Raw genomic sequence first — 18,819 nt, 5'->3', positions numbered from 1 at the left:
GTAACAGTCCCAGATGTTGAGCAGGAAGAAGGGGAGCTGCGGGATTCCTCGTCCTTGTTGTCACTGGACGAGGCAGTAGCGGGGTTGGCGACATTGCTACCCCCTATGGACAATATGGCACATCAAAAGCTGTTGAAGCGCATTACCCAGTTTGGGTCTGCAAGTAGAGGTAATGGTGGAGGATGCAGATCCCAGGGTGGAAATTTTGTCCTTGGAGGAGGGAGGTGTGCAGGGTCACACTGTTTTTTCAAGACAATTTCCTCCACCATGAAAATCCTCTGGCAGACTCCAGCTTCTATCCTTCCAACTGCTAAACAAGTTGAGCGTAGGCACTTTGCCCCCTCTAAAGGGTATGAGTACTTACTTATAGAATTGCACCCTGGTGGTGGATGCAGCTAATGCTAAGGAGCGCCAAGCACATCAGCGTCCCACTCCCAAGTTCAAGGTCTCTAAGAGACTGGACCTGTTGGAGAGGAATTTACTCATCAGGTAGCCTCCACTTAAACGTGGCTAACCAACCAGCAGTGTTAGCTCGCTACAATTACAATACATGGATGACCATGGACAAATTTAAATCAACTCTGCCCGCCAGACTCTAGTTCTGAGTTTGTGGCCCTCAAAAGAGGGGAAAGTAATTTCCCATACCTTCCTCTAGGCAGCCCTCAACACTGCAGACTCTGCAGTCCGTTCTATGTCTACAGGCATAGTTATGAGGCACAACACCTGGCTTCAGTCTCTGGAGTACCTTCAGAGGTCCAGAATATGATGCAGGACCTTCCTTTTGATGGTTCAGTCTTGTTTGTGGAAGAGATTCTAGGCTTCATAGTTTAACGGACACAAGGGCTACATTAAAGTCCTTCGGCCTGCACACACCTATGCCTCAGTGAATGCATTTCAATCCTACTCTGCTACCCAGATACAATCCTCCCTATCAGAGACAGGAGCAGAATAGAAGAGGTAGCAGGTGAAGTCACCGTCATCTCCCCAACTGTTGTTAGTCGTGGGAGTGGGGTCGCTAATAACCAGGCCCAGTCTTCCAAGTAATTGCCAGGCCCTAGGAAAAACTTTTGAAGGTATGCCCGAGGGCAATGTACCTTTCTCCCTCTTGATTTTGTTCCTATGTTTGGGGACCACTTGTCCTATTTTTACTATGCCTGGACCCGTGTCACATCACACAGGTGGGGTTCTAGGCATTGTAAAGATGGGGTATTTATCCAGCTTCTGGCTACCCACCTTTCCATTCCCCCACCCCATCCCTTTTCATGGCCCCCTCTCATGAGCAACTCCTACAACAGGAAGTGCAGATGCTCCTTAACATAAGGGTAGCAGAGGAGGTCCCTCTACCATTCAAGGGAACAGGGTTTTATTCCAGTTACTTCTTTATCCCAATAAAGTCAATGGCAAGTTACGTTCCATATTAGACCTATGCGGTCTAAACAGATACCTGAAAAAGTTAAAATTCAGTATTGGCCTCAATTATCCCTTCACTGAATCTGGGAGACTGGTACTTCATCTGAAGGATGCTTATTTTCATGTGGCCATAGTTCCGGCTCTCAGAAGGTTCCTTCATTTCATAGTGGATGGTTCCCAATATCAGTTCAGAGTGTTGCCTTTCAGTCTGTCTGTCGCACCAAGGGTCTTTACAAAGTGCATGGCAGTGGTGGCAGCGTTCCTGCGGCACAAAGGGATCCTGGTCTTCTCTTATCTGGACGACTGGCTGATCAAGGGGCCCTCTGAATTGGTGGTCAAGGCTCATGCAGAATTCACCATAACCACGTTCAGCTGGTTAGGCCTCTTGCTAAAGCTTTAGGAGTCCACCCTGTCACCCACGCAGATCACAGAGTTTGTAGGGGCACATTTGGACTCCCTGGCAGCCAGGGCATCCCTCTCCCAGCCCCATTTTGAGAGATGTGCCGAATGATTTGGAGTCTGGAGGACCCATCCTGTTACAATGGCCAGGACCTGCCTAAGGGTGTTGGAGCAAGATTATCTCCCAGATGTGGTAGCTAACCCCGCTGCTGCTCTGCCTTTTAAATGTATTAAAAGAGCCTGTTGGCCTGCCTCTTAAATCTAAAAAGGCTAGAGTGCAGCAGGGGGGACTTGGCTCACTCAATCAGCTGTCCCAGCTCGTGATGCTCTCCCCTTCCCGCCTCCACTGTGCTTCTGATTTTTAAATATATTAAGAGCCGACAGGGCAAAGACAAAGCAGAGACAAAGCATCTGGGCCTGGGTGCGAGCTGGGAATCAGCTGGACAGAGTGCTAACCGTCCCGTTGGTAACAGATGTCCTTCAGCGTGGATGGCCCTCAATGCGTGCCAAGGGCTTCTGTTTTACTCCCCTTGGCCCAACCTGACTTTAGTAACCGACGCTACAAACTTGGGGTGATGGAGTCGGGAATTGGGGCATTGGCATTGACCCTCTCTAATCTGGCACCTTGGCACCTGACTGGTGCGGACCCTGAGAATTTGTTCAACCATGGGAGGTCACTGTCTAGCAGCAACACTTCCACTGCTTACTGGGCACTCAGAAGACATTTATGGATAGACTGGAGCTGTACAGCAGCATAGAACACTGAAAATCAGAACTGGTGGCTGTAAACAAACATTTTGGGACCATGGGAAACTTGGCCACACCCATGCTTAGTGGACATCTGGCTTACTAACATCATGCCAGACCAGAGTGTGCTGGACTAGAGAGGTTCAATCTGTACCATTAGATCATTAACTCTCTTAACCAAGAATTAGATCTCATCCATTAAACTGAACTACCATATTACCAGAACTGATGTTGCACAAGATCTCTATTGATTGTTGCTAGCTGCAAATCCAATAATCTTACATCTACACATACCTCTTCTAGCTCTCCTGAAGAAACAGGATTATCCTCATATGTAGGGAAATGGCAATCTGCTTTGCAACTGCAAAATCTGTTAATTTCTTCATGTTGCTCCACTATTCTGCAGTTTATTTTGGAGTTTTCCATATCCCTCTTCTCTAGAGATTCTTTCATACTGCACTCTAAACAGGGATTTTGGTTGCTTACTGACAACATTCCAGATGATTCTTCCTGGGAATCTAGTGATGTTTGCGCACTTTTTTCCATTCCAGACTTCTTTAATCTGGGAAGGAATTTTCCAGATTCAAGCTCTGATTTTCCATAATAATGCCCTTCTTTTTCTGCATCTTCTTCTAGTGGTTTAAGATCTGCTTGTGGATCTTCGAACACATCTACTTGAGAAGGGGCTGGAATATTTCCCTCATCTTTTTCTGACTCAAATTCTGACTCACTTCCACCCCCTGGAGAAAGCTCGGATGCAGAAATTGGGCGAAAATGAGTTCTAGGAGAAATCCGTATAGCCCTGTACTGTGTCCTGTCAACACCACATATCCTGGGATGAAAAACTTCACTGTCTGAATCAGAGCACAGAATTGATTTGGGTTTAAAACTAGGGCTGAAAGATGCAATTCCTTCTGGTTCAAATGAACACTCTACGTGAAGAACTTGTGAAAATGGATTGTTCAGGTCAAAGGAAGAGAATGAATATTCAAGTCCAGGTTCTTCAACTTGAAAGTTACCACACGCTCCCAATAAGTCTTCATGGAAGATAAATGAAAACCCCTTATTCAATCCATTATCTCCACTTTTTGATTGCTCATTCTGTTCAAATGATACGAATGGCCTCCATAACTGCCTATGGCCAGGAGCAAAGCTGTTTCCTGGTGTCATGAAGACATCTGTACCAGCTATTGTCACAACATCAGAAGCTGCACACTGTAATAAGCTTCCTTTTGTATGACTGGGGGGCACCAGTGCCCATTCTCCATCACTGTTAAATGTTTTGAGCTCTCCATACACACCACCATGTATAAATGAGTTTTCTTTATCCTGGTTTATGTCCCAAGGTTTTGATGGTGTAGTATAATCACCACCATCTATTTCTGATAAATCATTTGCAACAAACACTCTCTTCTCCAAGTTCTCTTTTTGACCTTCCCAAAGATGATACTCTGATCGCTGCACTGCCTTATTGGGTTCCTGGAGGGCTTCAACTTTTGCTTCAGTATCTAAACAGCAGCAGTAGTCATTTACATCAGTTGAAAACAATTCATCTTCTATTCCTTCTATTTCTATCATTGCTGCAGAATTTCTGTCTGTCATGTTTGTCCAAATATCTTTAATAACCCCTGAGCTATAGCCATCTCCATGTGGGCTGCTTTCACTACACACTTGTGTAGTTTCATAATCTTTACCTTCTGCTTTTTGCTCTAGCTGAATACCACAGACAGATTCTAGTTTAGATTTTTTTTTGAAAACCAAAGTGGATATTTCTCCTAAAGTTCTAGCTTGTTGCTGGCAGGTTTCTTCTTGAAAAAAATCTAGAATTTCTTCATCTACGTAACTTGAAGACACCCTAGGAACTACATAATTAATATCTTCTGCATTAAATTGTGTGGATTCTTCAAATGGAATATTTAAAGTTTCATTGTCTGAACGTGTTTCTTCTGAGTGTGACCATGGACTACAAGTTCTTGTTGAAAGATTGGAACAGTGTTCATTTTCATCAAAGGCACTATTTTTGGTCCATATTAGCAATCTAGACTGTGTCTTTCCAAGCATATTAGCACTGCTACTAGAATCTGCATTTTCATTTCCCAAACTGAGTGTTTCAAAAGAAAATGGTAAAACAGAATTACTGCATTGCACTTCAAACACTGAAAAACAAGAGTTTATACCAGACCCTTCATTAATATCTGAAAAGAGCTCTTGATTGCCAGCAAGCATGTGTGAATTAAGCATTGTGCTGTCTAAGATAGGGGAGAGTCTAACAGGAGAATCTGCTCCAAAACTCTCCCCATCTGCATCACCAGAGCTAGAAGATGAACAGCACTCCCAAAATTGAGCTAAATTACTAAGATCTTGCAAGAACCACCCTTCAGCACCAACAGAGCTGGTTGAATCTGTCCATATTGCACTTTCCCCTTGCAACTCCATTCCATCTAACACTATGCAACATTCTGCCTCAAAATCAGTTCTCTCTTTACTTTGTCGAATCATATTCAAAATCCGACTTTCTCCTTGCAATTTATCTGAGGCACCAGGATCCAACATGGATTGATCAATATCCACTTCATAGAAGTGTGTTAGTTCTGACAGATGAACATCATCCAAATATTTGTCGTCCTCTGGTTGAGAACATATTGAGGTCCCAGTGAGGTCAATGTCCTCATTTAGAACAGCAGGCATTTCTACAAAGTGACCATCAATAAAAGTACCTGCTGCGAGGTATGTTTTATGAATATTATTGTTGCTAATACAAAGACCATGCACTGATTCAGACAATTCTTCTACAGCCTCTGATGTTATATTACATGTATCTTGTCTGTTGCGGTATGTAGTCTCAAGCTTACTTTTTCTGCTCAGAGGAACAAAGTATTCTGTAATAGGCTCAGTATACCACAAAGGTTCTTCCTTATATTCCTTTTCATTTCTGTTGTTTAAATACACATCTTTTCCATCATTACTGCCAGCTTCTTTCCTTCCAATTTCTTTTAATGGTCTTTTACTCCTTTTACACAACTGTTTGATTGACCCACTGCTGCTGCTACTTCCACTCTGGATTTTTCTTTCGGTCTTTTCAGCAGTTTTCACTGAAAGCCTACTTTGCCCATTCCGCCCCTTTTTATTTCGAACCTCCCTTGTTTTATGTCTTACTTTAATACATTTCACTGATGCCTTTAATTCATCTTGATTTCCACTTGAACTTGAACCTGCTTCACTGGAACCAGATGACCAGGAGCGAGGACGCATCTTTCCCTCAGATTTGTGTCGGACTTGCTTTTTATATAAAGCAGGCTTATCTTCAATAGTGCCATTACTGAACTTGTTCTCTCTCTCAGTTTTACTTTTTTTCTGCTGGGTTCTTTCTTGTACAGCGGCAGATGCTTTGTTACTTCTCTCTTTAGTTACTTCACTTTCACTATTGCAATCCTTTGGAGAGGATGTATCGGTGCTAGTTGGTGGAGCAGTGGATGAAGATGAGGAGCTAGAGTAAGAGCAAACCTTGGATTTATTCCATACAGACATAATTTCTTGCAGGCAAATTGGCTTCTCAGAAAGAGGAGGAAATGCTTCATAATACCTGAAAGAAAAAGAAATGTGATATTACAATTCAGTTTTTAGAACGTCTACAGGCATTTATGAAATACTTAATTGCCAATTTTTCTTTTTTACACAACTGAGGTTCTTCCACTTTATAATCACTAGAATATTCTACAACCCAAGAGAGCCAAAATACCAGGTATAATTTGTTGAATTTGAATGATACAACAGAAAACTACCTAAAATTTTGCACAGAATTATGTTTAAATTATTATATTTTAAATATAATTGTATTTTAAAAATCTACTAAACAATCCTAAAAGGTGATGAGAACTCAATTCTTACTGAAGCCAATGGGAGCGGAGGATGCTCAGAACCATCAAGGTTCAGGTATAGAATTTCTAATTTGTTTTGAACGTATGGGTTCCCTAGTAATACTGCATGACTATATTCTACACAAGATCTAAGCCAATCTATTAATTGCCAAATGACATATCTATTTTACATGAGAAATTTCCTATATCAACAACCACCAATTTATAAGCACCTGGAGAATAATAGGATTATATGAATCAGACAGCATGGATTTGTCAAGAACAAATGTCCAAGCAACAATTTCCTCTTTTGATAGGATCACTGACCTAGTGCGTAGGGAGGAATCAATAGATATGATATACCTTAATTTTAGTAAGGCTTTTGATACATTTCCACATGACATTCTCATGAGTAAACTGTGGAAATGTGATTTAGATGAAATTACTAGAAGGTGGGTGCAAAACTTGTTGAGACCATATGCAAAGAATGGCATCAATGGTTTGCTATCAAGCTGCTAAAGTCTCTCTTACAGAGGTTAATCCTGAGTTCAGTACTATTGAATATTTTCATTAATGACTTGCATAATGGAGAATATACTTATAAAAATCTGCAAATCATACCAAACTAGGATGGACTGCAAACACTTTGGGTGACAGATTTAAAATTCAAAATGATGTTGAATTCTGAACAGTCTGAATTCAACAAGGTGAAATTCAATAAAGACAAGAGTAAAGTCTTTATTGAAGACTTCACTACACCCTTGGGAAGGAAAAATCAGACGCAAAAACTACAAAATTGGGAAGAACTGGCTAGGAGGGTAGTATTAACTGAAAGGATCTGGAAATTATAATGAACCACAAACTGAATGTAAGTTGTCAAATATAATGGACAAAAGAAAAATATGATTCAAGAGTGTATTAAGAGAAGTACTGCATGTAAAAACACAGCAGGTAACTGTCTCACTCTATTTGGCGCTTCTGAGACTCCAGGTGGAATACTGTGTCCAAATTGGGAAAATTGAGAAGACAGCAACAAAAACAATGAAAGGTTTAGAAAACCTATCCTATGAGCAAAGGTGGAAAACCTATGCATGTTTAGTTTTGAGAAAAGACTGAAGAACTTAATAACAGTCTTCCAATATATTAAGGGGCTATTACAAAGAGGATCGATTCTCTATGTCCACTGAATGTAATCCAAGAAATAATAGGCTTAATCTGCAGCAAAGGAGATTAGGTTTGCTATTAGGAAGAATTTTAACTGTAAGAGTATTTAAACACTGAAACAGGCTTTCTAGGGAGATTGTGTAACCCCATCATTGGAAGCTTTTAAAAACAAGTCAGACACCTGTCACAGATGGTCTGAGTTTACTTGGTCCTGCCACAGTGCAGGGGGCTATATTTGATTAATTTTGGGGGTCCCTTCTAGCCCTACAATTATAGGATTCTATAACTGAATAGTTCAGATTTTTAAAAGAAAACCAAATTATGTTAAATACCTTATAACAGTGAGAAGCTTTTAATATACATTCTAGTTACCCCAAACTCTGAGAATATCTATATAAGCTACTTGTTTTAGCCATCATCGCAAGCTTTTCAAACATATTTTTCATTTGAGTCAAAGGCACTCTGTCAAGACTTGGAAACAGCTTACTCAAATACAATTTTAAAATCAGAGTCCTAAGCATATGTTACCTGAAAATCTCTTACATCCACATCACCAGCAGGAATACCAAAGTTCCTATATGTTCTTTAATCTTATTATGCTATATCTCATTTAGATCAATTGCAAAGTTTTGGAATCCAAAAAGTGTCTTAAAAATCACTGTAACAAAGGCATATTTCTCAATCCATCACCATGCCCCTCATTCCCAAAATAGCATCCCACTAACAAACCATATATCAAATGTATTATCGATTTAGATAATAGTTTGTATTTGTTCGTACAGAAAGGAAACAGATTATTTCACATTAAGTCTGAGGTTTAAATTAACATGGTAAAAACAGGCATTGATACCTCCAGCTTTATCTATACTAGGGCTTTTATCAGTTGAGAAAAAATATACAGTAAAACTCCAATTGTCTGGCATCCAGTGGTCTGGCACTCCCGATAGTCCGGCACCAACTGGAGCCCGGAAGTGCTCCGGCCAGCTGGACAATTGGAGCTGCTGCGCGCCGCTTCCCCAACTCCACGCTGCTGCTGCAACTGACCAGCGGCGGACTTGAGGAAGCGGTGCAGAGCAGAGCAGCTCGTGTGCTGCCGGGTTGGTCCCGCAGTGCCGCCCCTCACCCCCCTGCTCGGCGCCCGGCAGCACCCCAGCTGCTCTGCTCTGTGCCCTTCCCTAAGCCTGCCGCTGCTGCAGCTGAAACTGACGAGTAGTGGACTTGGGCCGCTCTGCCCGCCGCTTCCCCAAGTCCTCCGATTGTCAGTTTCAGCAGCGGCGGACTTGGGGAAGCTGTGGGCAGAGCAGCTGGGGTGCTGTCAGGTTGGTCCCGCAGCACCGCCCCCCACCTGAGCGGCTCTGTGGAACCAACCCAGCAGCACCCCAGCTGCTCTGCCCCCCACTTCCCCAAGTCACCGCTGCTGCTTGCAGCCCCAGCTGGCCTGTTGCCAGCGGCTGCACAGGGCTTCCCCTGCCTCCCTTCTAAATGGCGGAGGGTTCGCCCCACTCTGCGCCATTCCCCGCCAACTCCCCATCTCCTCCCAGATCCGTCACAGCCCCCTTGCCGGAGTACTTCCTGATACTCCAGCATATCCAATAATCCGGCACCCCCTGTGTCCCAAAGGTGCCGGATTATCGGAAGTCTACTGTATTTCACTAATTCAGACTGAAATATATTACCTCTATATATTTTTTAAAATTCCTGAGGGATGACATTTAAAGATGTTGAATAACAATTAATTTACTAGTTGAATAGTTGAAGGAATTTCCATTGACTACTTACTCAATAAGCAGGTCTGCATTCCTTCTTTGAAATGTACAAGAGCCCCAGTGGAGGCTCTTGTGCATTTCAAAATTAGAAGCTCCACGAGGGTGCTTCTGCTTTGAAATGTGCAAGAGTCCCCTGCTGATCCCAGAATCCCACAGCATTTCCCCAGAACTCGGGATCAGCTGCGGTCTCCCCAGCTGACCCTGGGCTCCACATGACACTGCCAATTTGAAATGCTGTAGGGATTTGAAATACTACCCATTCAAATACATGCTTCAGTTCTACAAGATCTGTAAATTGGCAGATGCTGTAATCAACAGTTCTGGGGTTAGTTATCTGAACATTAAAATGCACTATGCAAGTTACTTTAAATATTTTTCACATTAATGTACAATCATTTCTCCCTCATTAAATTGACACTCTCTTGTTAAAAAAGGCACTTCTGCCTGGCATTTTTTCCTGTTGCTATACCAATATTTGAAAGATTGCTTACAATTCTTTATTGAAAGATTAAACAAAATCGTACTTCCTTCTCCAAAGAAGTCAAAAGTGAAACTATTATTTCAGTGATACTGTCTCGGGCATTTGGTATATATGCAAGTACTTGGTTTACAGTTGACTTCATACTTTCAGATAGTGTTGTCTTCCATAATAAAAGGGAGAAAGATAGGATACCATTATTATACCACCATAAATCTGCCATGGGGACCAAAAAGGTTGGATCAGTAACTGAAAACACTTTTAAGTTGACACATTCCCCTTAATAAAAATTGGAAAAAGTCTGAATAAACAGAACTTTAAAGTTCAAATATTCAGTTCCACAAATGTCAACAAAAATAAAGTTGTCTTTGATAGCTTATGATACATTTGCAACAAACACCTAGAACACCATATGTGCTAAAAGGTGCTCAGGAATAACTTTAAATTTCTGACGGCCACAAAACAATTTACTTTTTAAATAACTGTATTCCAAGACATATTTAGATAAATGTTAAGTTTTGAGTTTAAAAAACAACAACATACATTTCCACTTGATCCTTTGCTGTAGGGGATAAATCAGTCTCAGGAGACAAAGAGCCCTCTAACTTTTTGTGAATCTTCTCCTCTGTTATGAAACAAAGTGCCAGAAAGTTATCTTAGTTTCACAGAGAAATTCAGAAAGTTATAAAATATAAACTAAAAGTGCCTAACGAACACACAGGATATGCACCAGTAGTTAGATATCTGCAATAATATACTGCAGGACTACTCAATGTTAGAAGCCCTAGGGGCCACAGTGATACTCACAGAACATGCAAGGGGCTGCAACTTAAGTGTAGTTGCACATACATACAAGCATATATGCAAATAGCTTTTCACACTGACAGGCATGAATATAAAGCACTTCCCACAATACCCCGGTGCTCGCAGCACCTCCTCCTTAGGGGCTAGAAACGCCAATACTCTGTACCCATCTGTTCCAGCCCACCTGTCCACTTGCATCTTTCAATGTTCACCCCACCTGGGAGACACCTCGCCATTGTGGAGCATGTTCCCAGTGGAGGCCATGTTCAAAGGGTACCAGCCGCGGGCCGTGTGTTGAGCTCTGCGTAAACCCAAACTGGAAACAAACAGTCCGCAAACAAACGGGCCGTGGGCCACACGTGGCCTACAGGTTGTGTGTACAAGCTATTACTACTTAGCAAGAAAAATTGTGATCTTGGAAGTTTCATGCATACAAATTATTGTAAGTGTAACCTAAGATTGAGAGTTTCTAAAATACAGGCAGTGCCCGAGTTACGCGGATCTGACTAATGTCGGATCCGCAGTTACGAACGGGGCTTTTCTCGCCCCGGAGGACGGGAGCGGCAGGACGCCCAGATGCGCCGCGGTCCCGCCGCCCGCGTCCTCCGGGGCGAGAAAAGCTGCTCCGCATCTCCCTGGTCTGCTGGGGGGAGCCCCCTCCCCCCCCAGCAGACCAGGGAGACGTGGAGCAAAGCCGCGGAGGATGCAGGCAGGACCGCGGCGCGTCTTGGCGGTCCCGCCATCCGCATCTCCCTGGTCTGCTGGGCGGGGGGGGCGGGCAGCTAGTGCGCTCCCCAGCAGACCAGGTTTTTCTCGCCAACGACGCCTGGGGTAGAGCAGCTGGGGCGCTGCCGGGTTGGTCCCGCAGCGCCACTCCTTGGCGCTACTGGACCAACCCAGTAGCACCCCAGCTGCTCTGCCCCAGGCGTCCCCACGTCAGCCGCTGCTGAAACTGACCAGCGGCTGACTTCAGGAAGCCGGAGGCAGAGTTGCTCTGCCCCGGCTTCCTGGAATCAGCCGCTGATCAGTTTCAGCAGCAGCTGACTTGGGGACACCTGGGGTAGAGCAGCTGGGGTGCTGCCGGGTTGGTTCCCACAGCGCTGAGGTGCGGCAGCGCTGCGGGGACCTACCCGGCAGCGCCTCAGCTGCTCTGTCCCAGGCGTCCAAATTCAGCCGCTGTTGAAACTGATCAGCGGCTGATTCCAGGAAGCCCAGGGCAAAGCAACTCTGCCTTGGGCTTCCTGTAGTCAGCCGCTGGTCAGTTTCAGCAGAGGCTGAATCTGGACGCCAGTTCCGACTTACATACAAATTCAACTTAAGAACAAACCTGCAGTCCCTATCTTGTACGTAACCCGGGGACTGCCTGTACAACTCATTAAGCCTCGAATTTCACTAAAGGTGAACACATTGCAAGTGTGGACTATACATGACCTATCTACACTCTTGTCCAATTTAACTTTATATCGTACTTAGTTTGTCAATGCCCTTACACTCTGTTGGAAGTTTTACAAGTAAAATACAAAATTAATTGTCCATTTAACATAGACTTGCTATTGATTTTGGCATCTAACTACGCATTTATTTCAATGGGGAAAAAACTGAAGTACTGAGCAATGAATGTAATTATTTTTGGGGGGGGGTGCGGGGGGGAGAAGTGCAGAGGGGGGATTTCAGTTATGGATGCTGTGCAAAATATAGATTTGTTAATTTTCCTATGAAAATATACAAGATATAAAAATGCAGTTTATGTATATACTTTACTCTTACCAAAATAAATGATTTATATACAAAAAAAAAAAAAAAAAAAAAAAAACCAGAGGCAACTTCAAATGGTTACTGAAAAGCAACCTGAAGAACTTTCAGTGTGGGCTGAATGTGCGCTCCTTTTCATGGTTAAAGAGTTGTTCTTATCCTGGGTGCTCACAGTGATACATAGGATGTTTTTATTAACATTGAAATCCAAAGAGCACGACTGATAACATCTGATATCAGGTTTAGAACAGTTAGATTTTTTTCTTCTGAAAAACTGAAGCAAAAGAATGTAACAGTTTAAGATGTGAATTAGGGTTGAATATGTAAGTGTAGAAAAAATAACTAATCAAAAAGAAAACTGAATGTACTTCATTTTAACTTTTTATTTTTAATTTTTTTTTTTTAAAAAAGGCTGGCAGTTTACAAGTATTGCCACTGAAGCTTTTGTCTGTACAACGAAACAAGGCTACTAAAGTTCAATTTCTTGGGGGAGGTTTATTTTGAGTTTCAAAGAGAGAAATCTTACTTAAGAAAGGAAGAAGTACACACTTTTTAATTTGTTATTTCTATTTCTCATGAATGTGCAAGACATTTGATTTTAACTTGACAATTTCTACTGCTATTGAATTTGTCAAAATCTGCTGCTCTGCAGTTAGATGAATGCTCAGCTACTCTGAAATTTGGTTGTAGACTGTACAACTGTATTTTATATAAAATAGGGATGTAAAACCTCATTTAAAAAGTTAAATTTAACCAGTTTAACTAGTTAACCGGGATCCCCACAGACGGGGAAGTCGCTCCAGCCTGTCCGAGCCCACAGCGTTGCAGGCGGGGGACTGCTATCCACTTACCTGTAAGGGTGATAGTTATCAGGTAACTAGTTAACCCTTTACATCCCTAACATACAGTAGTATGAAGTCATTCCAAATCGTACCTGAATATTATAAGACTGCAGAACTTTAAAGATACCTGATATTCATTTCTACTCAAGTCTAACAAGAGAGGTTTATGGAGAGAAAACAGTGTAGCAATAGCAATTTGAGAAGCAAATCTGCAAGAGTGGCACTGTGAGGTTCCACTTTTACAGTCTCAATTTTTATATCAAATATAAGTAAAAGATTCTCCCCCTTAGACTTGCCAGTTTCAGTTACATTCTATGTAGTCTTTAAAATTATGACCTGACTGACACCTAATCAACCACTACCTACATGGTGGTAGATTTCAGAGATACATTTGATTGTTTCATAAACGGAATTTAGTAATCTATTCTTAGTAAGTGAGTGGTAATTTACAAAAAGAAATAGAATCCAGCTCACAATATCTTATCTTTGGTAAGCCTAATGTAACCAGGAATAAAAAAAAATGATCAAAGCAAGTGGATATGACTAACACGCACACAAAAGTTTATCTATTCATTTAAAATGTGCCATTTGAAGATACCTGTATGTTCTTTTACCTGAAAATAGATATGAGATTATTAATTTTATTTTTCAACTGTTCACCCTATTTAAAAGAAGCAGAGTAATAAGACCAGAACATCTGAACCTGAAATTCCCTGAATGATAGGACTTTGCAAATGTTCTTGGACCTCAGTATACTTCTCACCTTGCTTACTCTGAAGGTCTTTCAGTCTAGAGCAAAGCTCCTCCACTAAAGTTTCGATCCCAGAGCTCTGTACAACAAAAAAACAGAAGTGCAAATTACTAAAAAGAATATGTATCACAAATTATGAATGCAGTATAAATATTTAAGACACAAAATAGGCAAGGTAATCTCTCTTATCAGAACTTCTGTTGGTAGAAAAGACAAGTTTGCAGGCTTCATGAAGCTCTTTTAAGTCTAAGGAAGGTAATTAGAAAGTCCAAATTGAATACAAGCTGAGACAAACCATTAAGATTGCTTAAGATAAGCGAGCAAAAAAAGAGATAGCAGGTAGTACAATGTTTTACAAGTCACAAAATCAAAACCAGTGCCTATTAAGTCTATGGTTTTTAGTGTCCAGCAGAGCTTCGAATTGCTCCCAGGCTCAACTTCTGAAGAGGATGTACATGCTTCTTTGAAGAAGAGAAGTAAGGTCAGATACCAAGAGATTGTTTTATGAAACATGCTCATCCACAGGTGATCCAGCATATATCTCGCTCTCTCTCTCTCACAACACACACACCCCTCCCCCCCTACCTGATTCGTTTAGTGGACTGGATGAGGTACACCAAATGCTGTGACAGGCATGTGAAGGACCTATGGGTCTTGAAAGGTGTAATGGGGGAGGGAGGGAGGTGGTGTCTTGGTCACCACAACAGTGGAGAGAGGAGTGCAGGTCTTCCATTTGTTCTGTTAGGATCTGGCATCTAGTTATATGGGCCTGTGATAGACTCAGACTTTAAGGTCAGAAGGGACCATTATGATCATCTAGTCTGACCCCCTGCACAATGCAGGCCACAGAATCTCACCCACCCACTCCTGGAATAATCCTCTCACCTATATCTCAGAAACTCAAGTCCTCAAATTATGGTTTAAAGACCCCAAGATGCAGAGAATCCTCCAGTAAGTGATCCGTGCCCCATGCTACAGAGAAAGGCGAAAAACCTCCAGGGCCTCAGCCAGTCGACCCTGGAGGAAAATTCCTTCCCGACCCCAAATAGTTCTACTTTGAGGGGAGAAACTCAGGGTGTTTTCCATCTCCCTGCTGCAAACAACTTCATCCCTTCCCCTTCTCCTCCCACTGACCAATTTCTTTCCCCAGTGATGTCCCTGTCTGCAATGCAGCCTCCTGCTGCCCTATGGCCAGCACTCCCCAGCAGGACTTCCAGCTGCACCAACTCCATATGAGCAGCTCCTTTTAGGGCTTTTCCTGGGATGCAGGTGAAGTTTCTCCCTCCCCACCCCATCCATAGTCTCTAGAGTTGAGGGTGGGGATAAGTGTGTTGACTGTCGAGTTTTCCTCTGAACTCTTGTCCCTCTTGGGTTTTGGATGAGGATTTCTTGCTCCAGGGAAATGTAACACACCCACCAAACTTGAGAGGGGCACACGTAATGACCATGGTGCAAGGTGAGTGTCCTACTGAGGAGGGAAGGGTGCTCTCCCCCAGAACTCAGGGGCAAACCCCAAACTCCTCATCTCCAGCCCCACCTCAGAGAGCCTGCACTCCCAGCTACAACCCTCATCTCCTGCACTAAAATCTTCTGCCCTAACCCTGAGCCCCTTCCCATAGCCAAGAGCCCTCATCCCCACCAACATTGTGCCATCTAGGGAAAATGAAATGCTTACTGTTTATACTCCATTGCTACGTTATTTTAAAAATAGATACTGGATTAAAGGGAAGTGAGGCAGGGCAGGACTTGGATGGGTTCTGAGCACCATGAAAAGGTATTCAAACTCTGTCTGGCACCACTGAGTTGTATGTGGGAAGCCTGCTTTTGGCCATGAGCTTAGCAAAGCTGAGGAGGTTGTTTGATGGCCAAAAAGAGTGGGTTTGGGAAAGATTTCTTCCATGATGTGGTTCCCAATAAATATGGCTTTGATGATATATGATATGTTTCATTGTTGAAGCTGATTGTGACATCCAGGTACTTGAATTTTTGTGGGAGCGTTCTATAGAAAATGTGATGAATGAGGATGATGGTGGTTCAAGTTGTGGTGGAAATCCATGAGGGAGTTTAGATCCTCTGGCCAAAAGATGAAAATATCATTGAAGTATCTCATGTATGCTGTTGGTTTTCTGGTGTGTTCTTCTAGGAATTACTCCTCCAGGTGTCCCATTAAGAAGCTAGCATACTGAAGAGGCATCCTAGTATCCGTGCCTGTTCCCATGATTTGGGCAAATCTACCAACAAAAGTTGGGCCAATAGAAGATATTACGTCACCTACCTTATCTCTCTCATATCTGGGACAGCTACAACAATACTGTAAACAATGTATACATATCTAGCTAATTATGAATTTTCTATGTTTTACAGGCTAAGTATGTATTACCCTGCACCAGAAAATAGTTAAATGTTATGCATTTGTTCCCAGGAAGAAATGTGTATAGTAAGGGTCAATGTGATCAAGTGAAACAAGTTAATAAATGCAAACATAGAGAAGAGGTTTTTCCAGATGAAAAGATCATACTATGCAACTTACTGTAAAGTATGTGTGAGTTTATCAGTTATATAATTTTATGTATTAATATTGTGAATTAGAGTTAATCTGAATATCACAGTAAAAATCACATCAGTAGATCACTGGAATATACTTAAGTTGAATAACTCTTCTACTGAAGGATTCACCTAAACTGTTTTTCAGAAGATGACTGTCCCCCAGCATAGTGGGGAGTAAAAGAAAGGACATTTATTTAAAATGGTAAAAAGGTGAAGATGGCTCCTGAAAATTCATTTGATGATTCTAATACAGTAGACAGGCAACCAAAGTTCTTACTTTAATTCAGGCACTAAACTATTGCTCTTTCTAATCATGTCTGAACTAGCTTTTCTGTAAGTGATTTCTTTGTCTGCTCTTTTATCATGCATGTATTACTCTTTTTTTTTGTTAGCCTCCCATTATCTCCAGCCTCTTATCTATTAACTGTCTTTTCTCCATTACTTTCACACCCAACTTTTTTCATTTTTATCTCTCAATTCTGTGCCACAATCCTGAAAGCCGTTCTAGCATTAGAGAAAGCTACCAATCTACTACCAATGTTAAACATCAGAAGAGCAATATGTTAGTAATACTTCCAGCAATCTAATACAATAGTATTCTGTACCATTCCAATAGAATAAAAGGTGTGTCACAGTCAATACAACACAGAATGCAAAGCCACAGCCTGAAATGAGCTTTTGGAGGAGAGCAGTGCAGGGCAGTCAGTGTATGTAGAAAAATATACAAAGAGAAACCAAAATATTATAAAACTTTTGAAACCAGAGGAGGAAGTGTAGAAACATTATGGTGTTGCAACTCACACTCAGAAAGAGAAGGCTGGAGTCATAATAGGAAAAAAACTATACTGAGAGATATAAGAAGCTATATGAGCAGACCTCTTTACACTGTCACAGTTCTTTAAAAAAAAAATTAGGTTGATTTTCCCATTAAAACTCCGATGTTCAGTCCTCTCAGTCCTTGAAGTTACTGTAACTTAGACAAACCTACACTGGTCAGAGATACCACCACAACTTTGCTTCTAGGGTTGCCATATGGTTTCTGAAAAAATGCCAAACAAGAAGAAAAAAAGAGAAGAAAAAAAAAGGACCCCAAGCGTTAGGCAAAATAAATAAATACATTTTTAAAAACAGCGTGTCCCCTTTTAAGAAACACTTTTGAGGCTTTTGGCCCTAATAGGCTGCTGGCTGCAGTTCACCATCTTCCCTCCCTGCACCAGGCTGGACAGCTCCTCTGCGGAACCTGGTAAGCACCCGGGATTTTCGCTTCTTTGCCAGGAAAAAAAAAAATCAGAAAATACCAGACACCTAAAATGTCCAGTATTTTCTGAATTTTTTTAACCAGACAGGAGGCGAAAATACCAGACTATCCAGTTCAATACCGGACACCTGGCAACCCTATTTGCTTCTCAATTGGACTCGAAAATCTTTCTAACTTTGTGTATGTGTTAATGTGATGTAACTTTTTTCTCCAAATGTAACACACACAGCAAAGAGGTCAACAAGTGAAGAAACTGATGCAAGAGAGGTAGATTTGCCTGCATTACCATATTGGTGCAATGCATTTTTTAAAAAAAGATTTGCACACACTAACACACCTTTATTTCTCAGGAAAGAAACTGGCAGGAATGCTAACATACGATAATATAGACTGAACCTCCGAAATCCAGGATTCTCTGGCCCGGCAACATCTGTGGTCTACCAGGACCACAGATGTTTTTGGATCAAAGAGCACTGGTACCTGGGAGTGCAAACACCATCCCTGGGAGCCCTCATTGGACTTGGGAGAAGAGAAGCCGCACAGCTGGGAAGCTCTATCCCTAGGGAGGCCTGGCCAGGCAGGGCATCAGTGGTATCGGTGAGCCCCATCCCTGGCAGGATCCCTGGCTGGGCAGGGGAGAAGCAGGGCCACAGAGGCTGAGGAGCTCTGTCCCCTGGGATGTCCTGGCTGGATGGAGCAGATGCGGACCAGTGAGTGGCAAAAGCAGAGCATCCGGCAAGCCTCGTCTCCAGGGGAGCACAGCAGAAGCAGGGCAGCTAGCACCATCCTGGGGAGCTCCAGCAGGCCGAAGCCCAAGTCCAAACCCTGCAGGCTGGAGCCCAGTGGCAATGGGGCTGGAGCAGAGTGAATTGCAAGGAGGGGGAGCAACTTGGGAGGCCAGTGGCAGGGGACCTCCTTGAATCCAGCAAATTCACTCAGTCAGGATGGGTCAGGTCCCAAGGGTGGACAAGGGAGGCCCAACCTGTATTCATATACCGTGACATTTTATGAAAAAAGGACCAAACTGTACAATAAAAAGAGCTT

At 42.5% G+C, this 18,819-nt stretch overlaps 1 protein-coding gene across 6 annotated transcripts in view; it reads right to left on the bottom strand.

Moving 5' to 3' along the window:
• KIAA0232 (KIAA0232 ortholog) overlaps positions 1-18,819 on the bottom strand; it is an 85,887-nt gene that overhangs the window by 24,529 nt on the left and 42,539 nt on the right. For all 6 annotated transcript variants that reach the window (XM_075930774.1, XM_075930771.1, XM_075930770.1 and 3 more), the window contains 3 exons: positions 13,983-14,049; positions 10,365-10,446; positions 2,851-6,139 (listed from right to left, as the gene is read on the bottom strand). In XM_075930774.1, the coding sequence (XP_075786889.1) occupies positions 2,851-6,139; positions 10,365-10,446; positions 13,983-14,049 (3,438 nt within the window). The remainder of the gene's footprint in view (positions 1-2,850; positions 6,140-10,364; positions 10,447-13,982; positions 14,050-18,819) is intronic.

Source organism: Pelodiscus sinensis, chromosome 5 (assembly GCF_049634645.1).
Source record: "Pelodiscus sinensis isolate JC-2024 chromosome 5, ASM4963464v1, whole genome shotgun sequence".
Taxonomy (NCBI): Eukaryota; Metazoa; Chordata; order Testudines; family Trionychidae; genus Pelodiscus; species Pelodiscus sinensis.
This window is presented reverse-complemented; position numbering and strand designations above follow the sequence as displayed.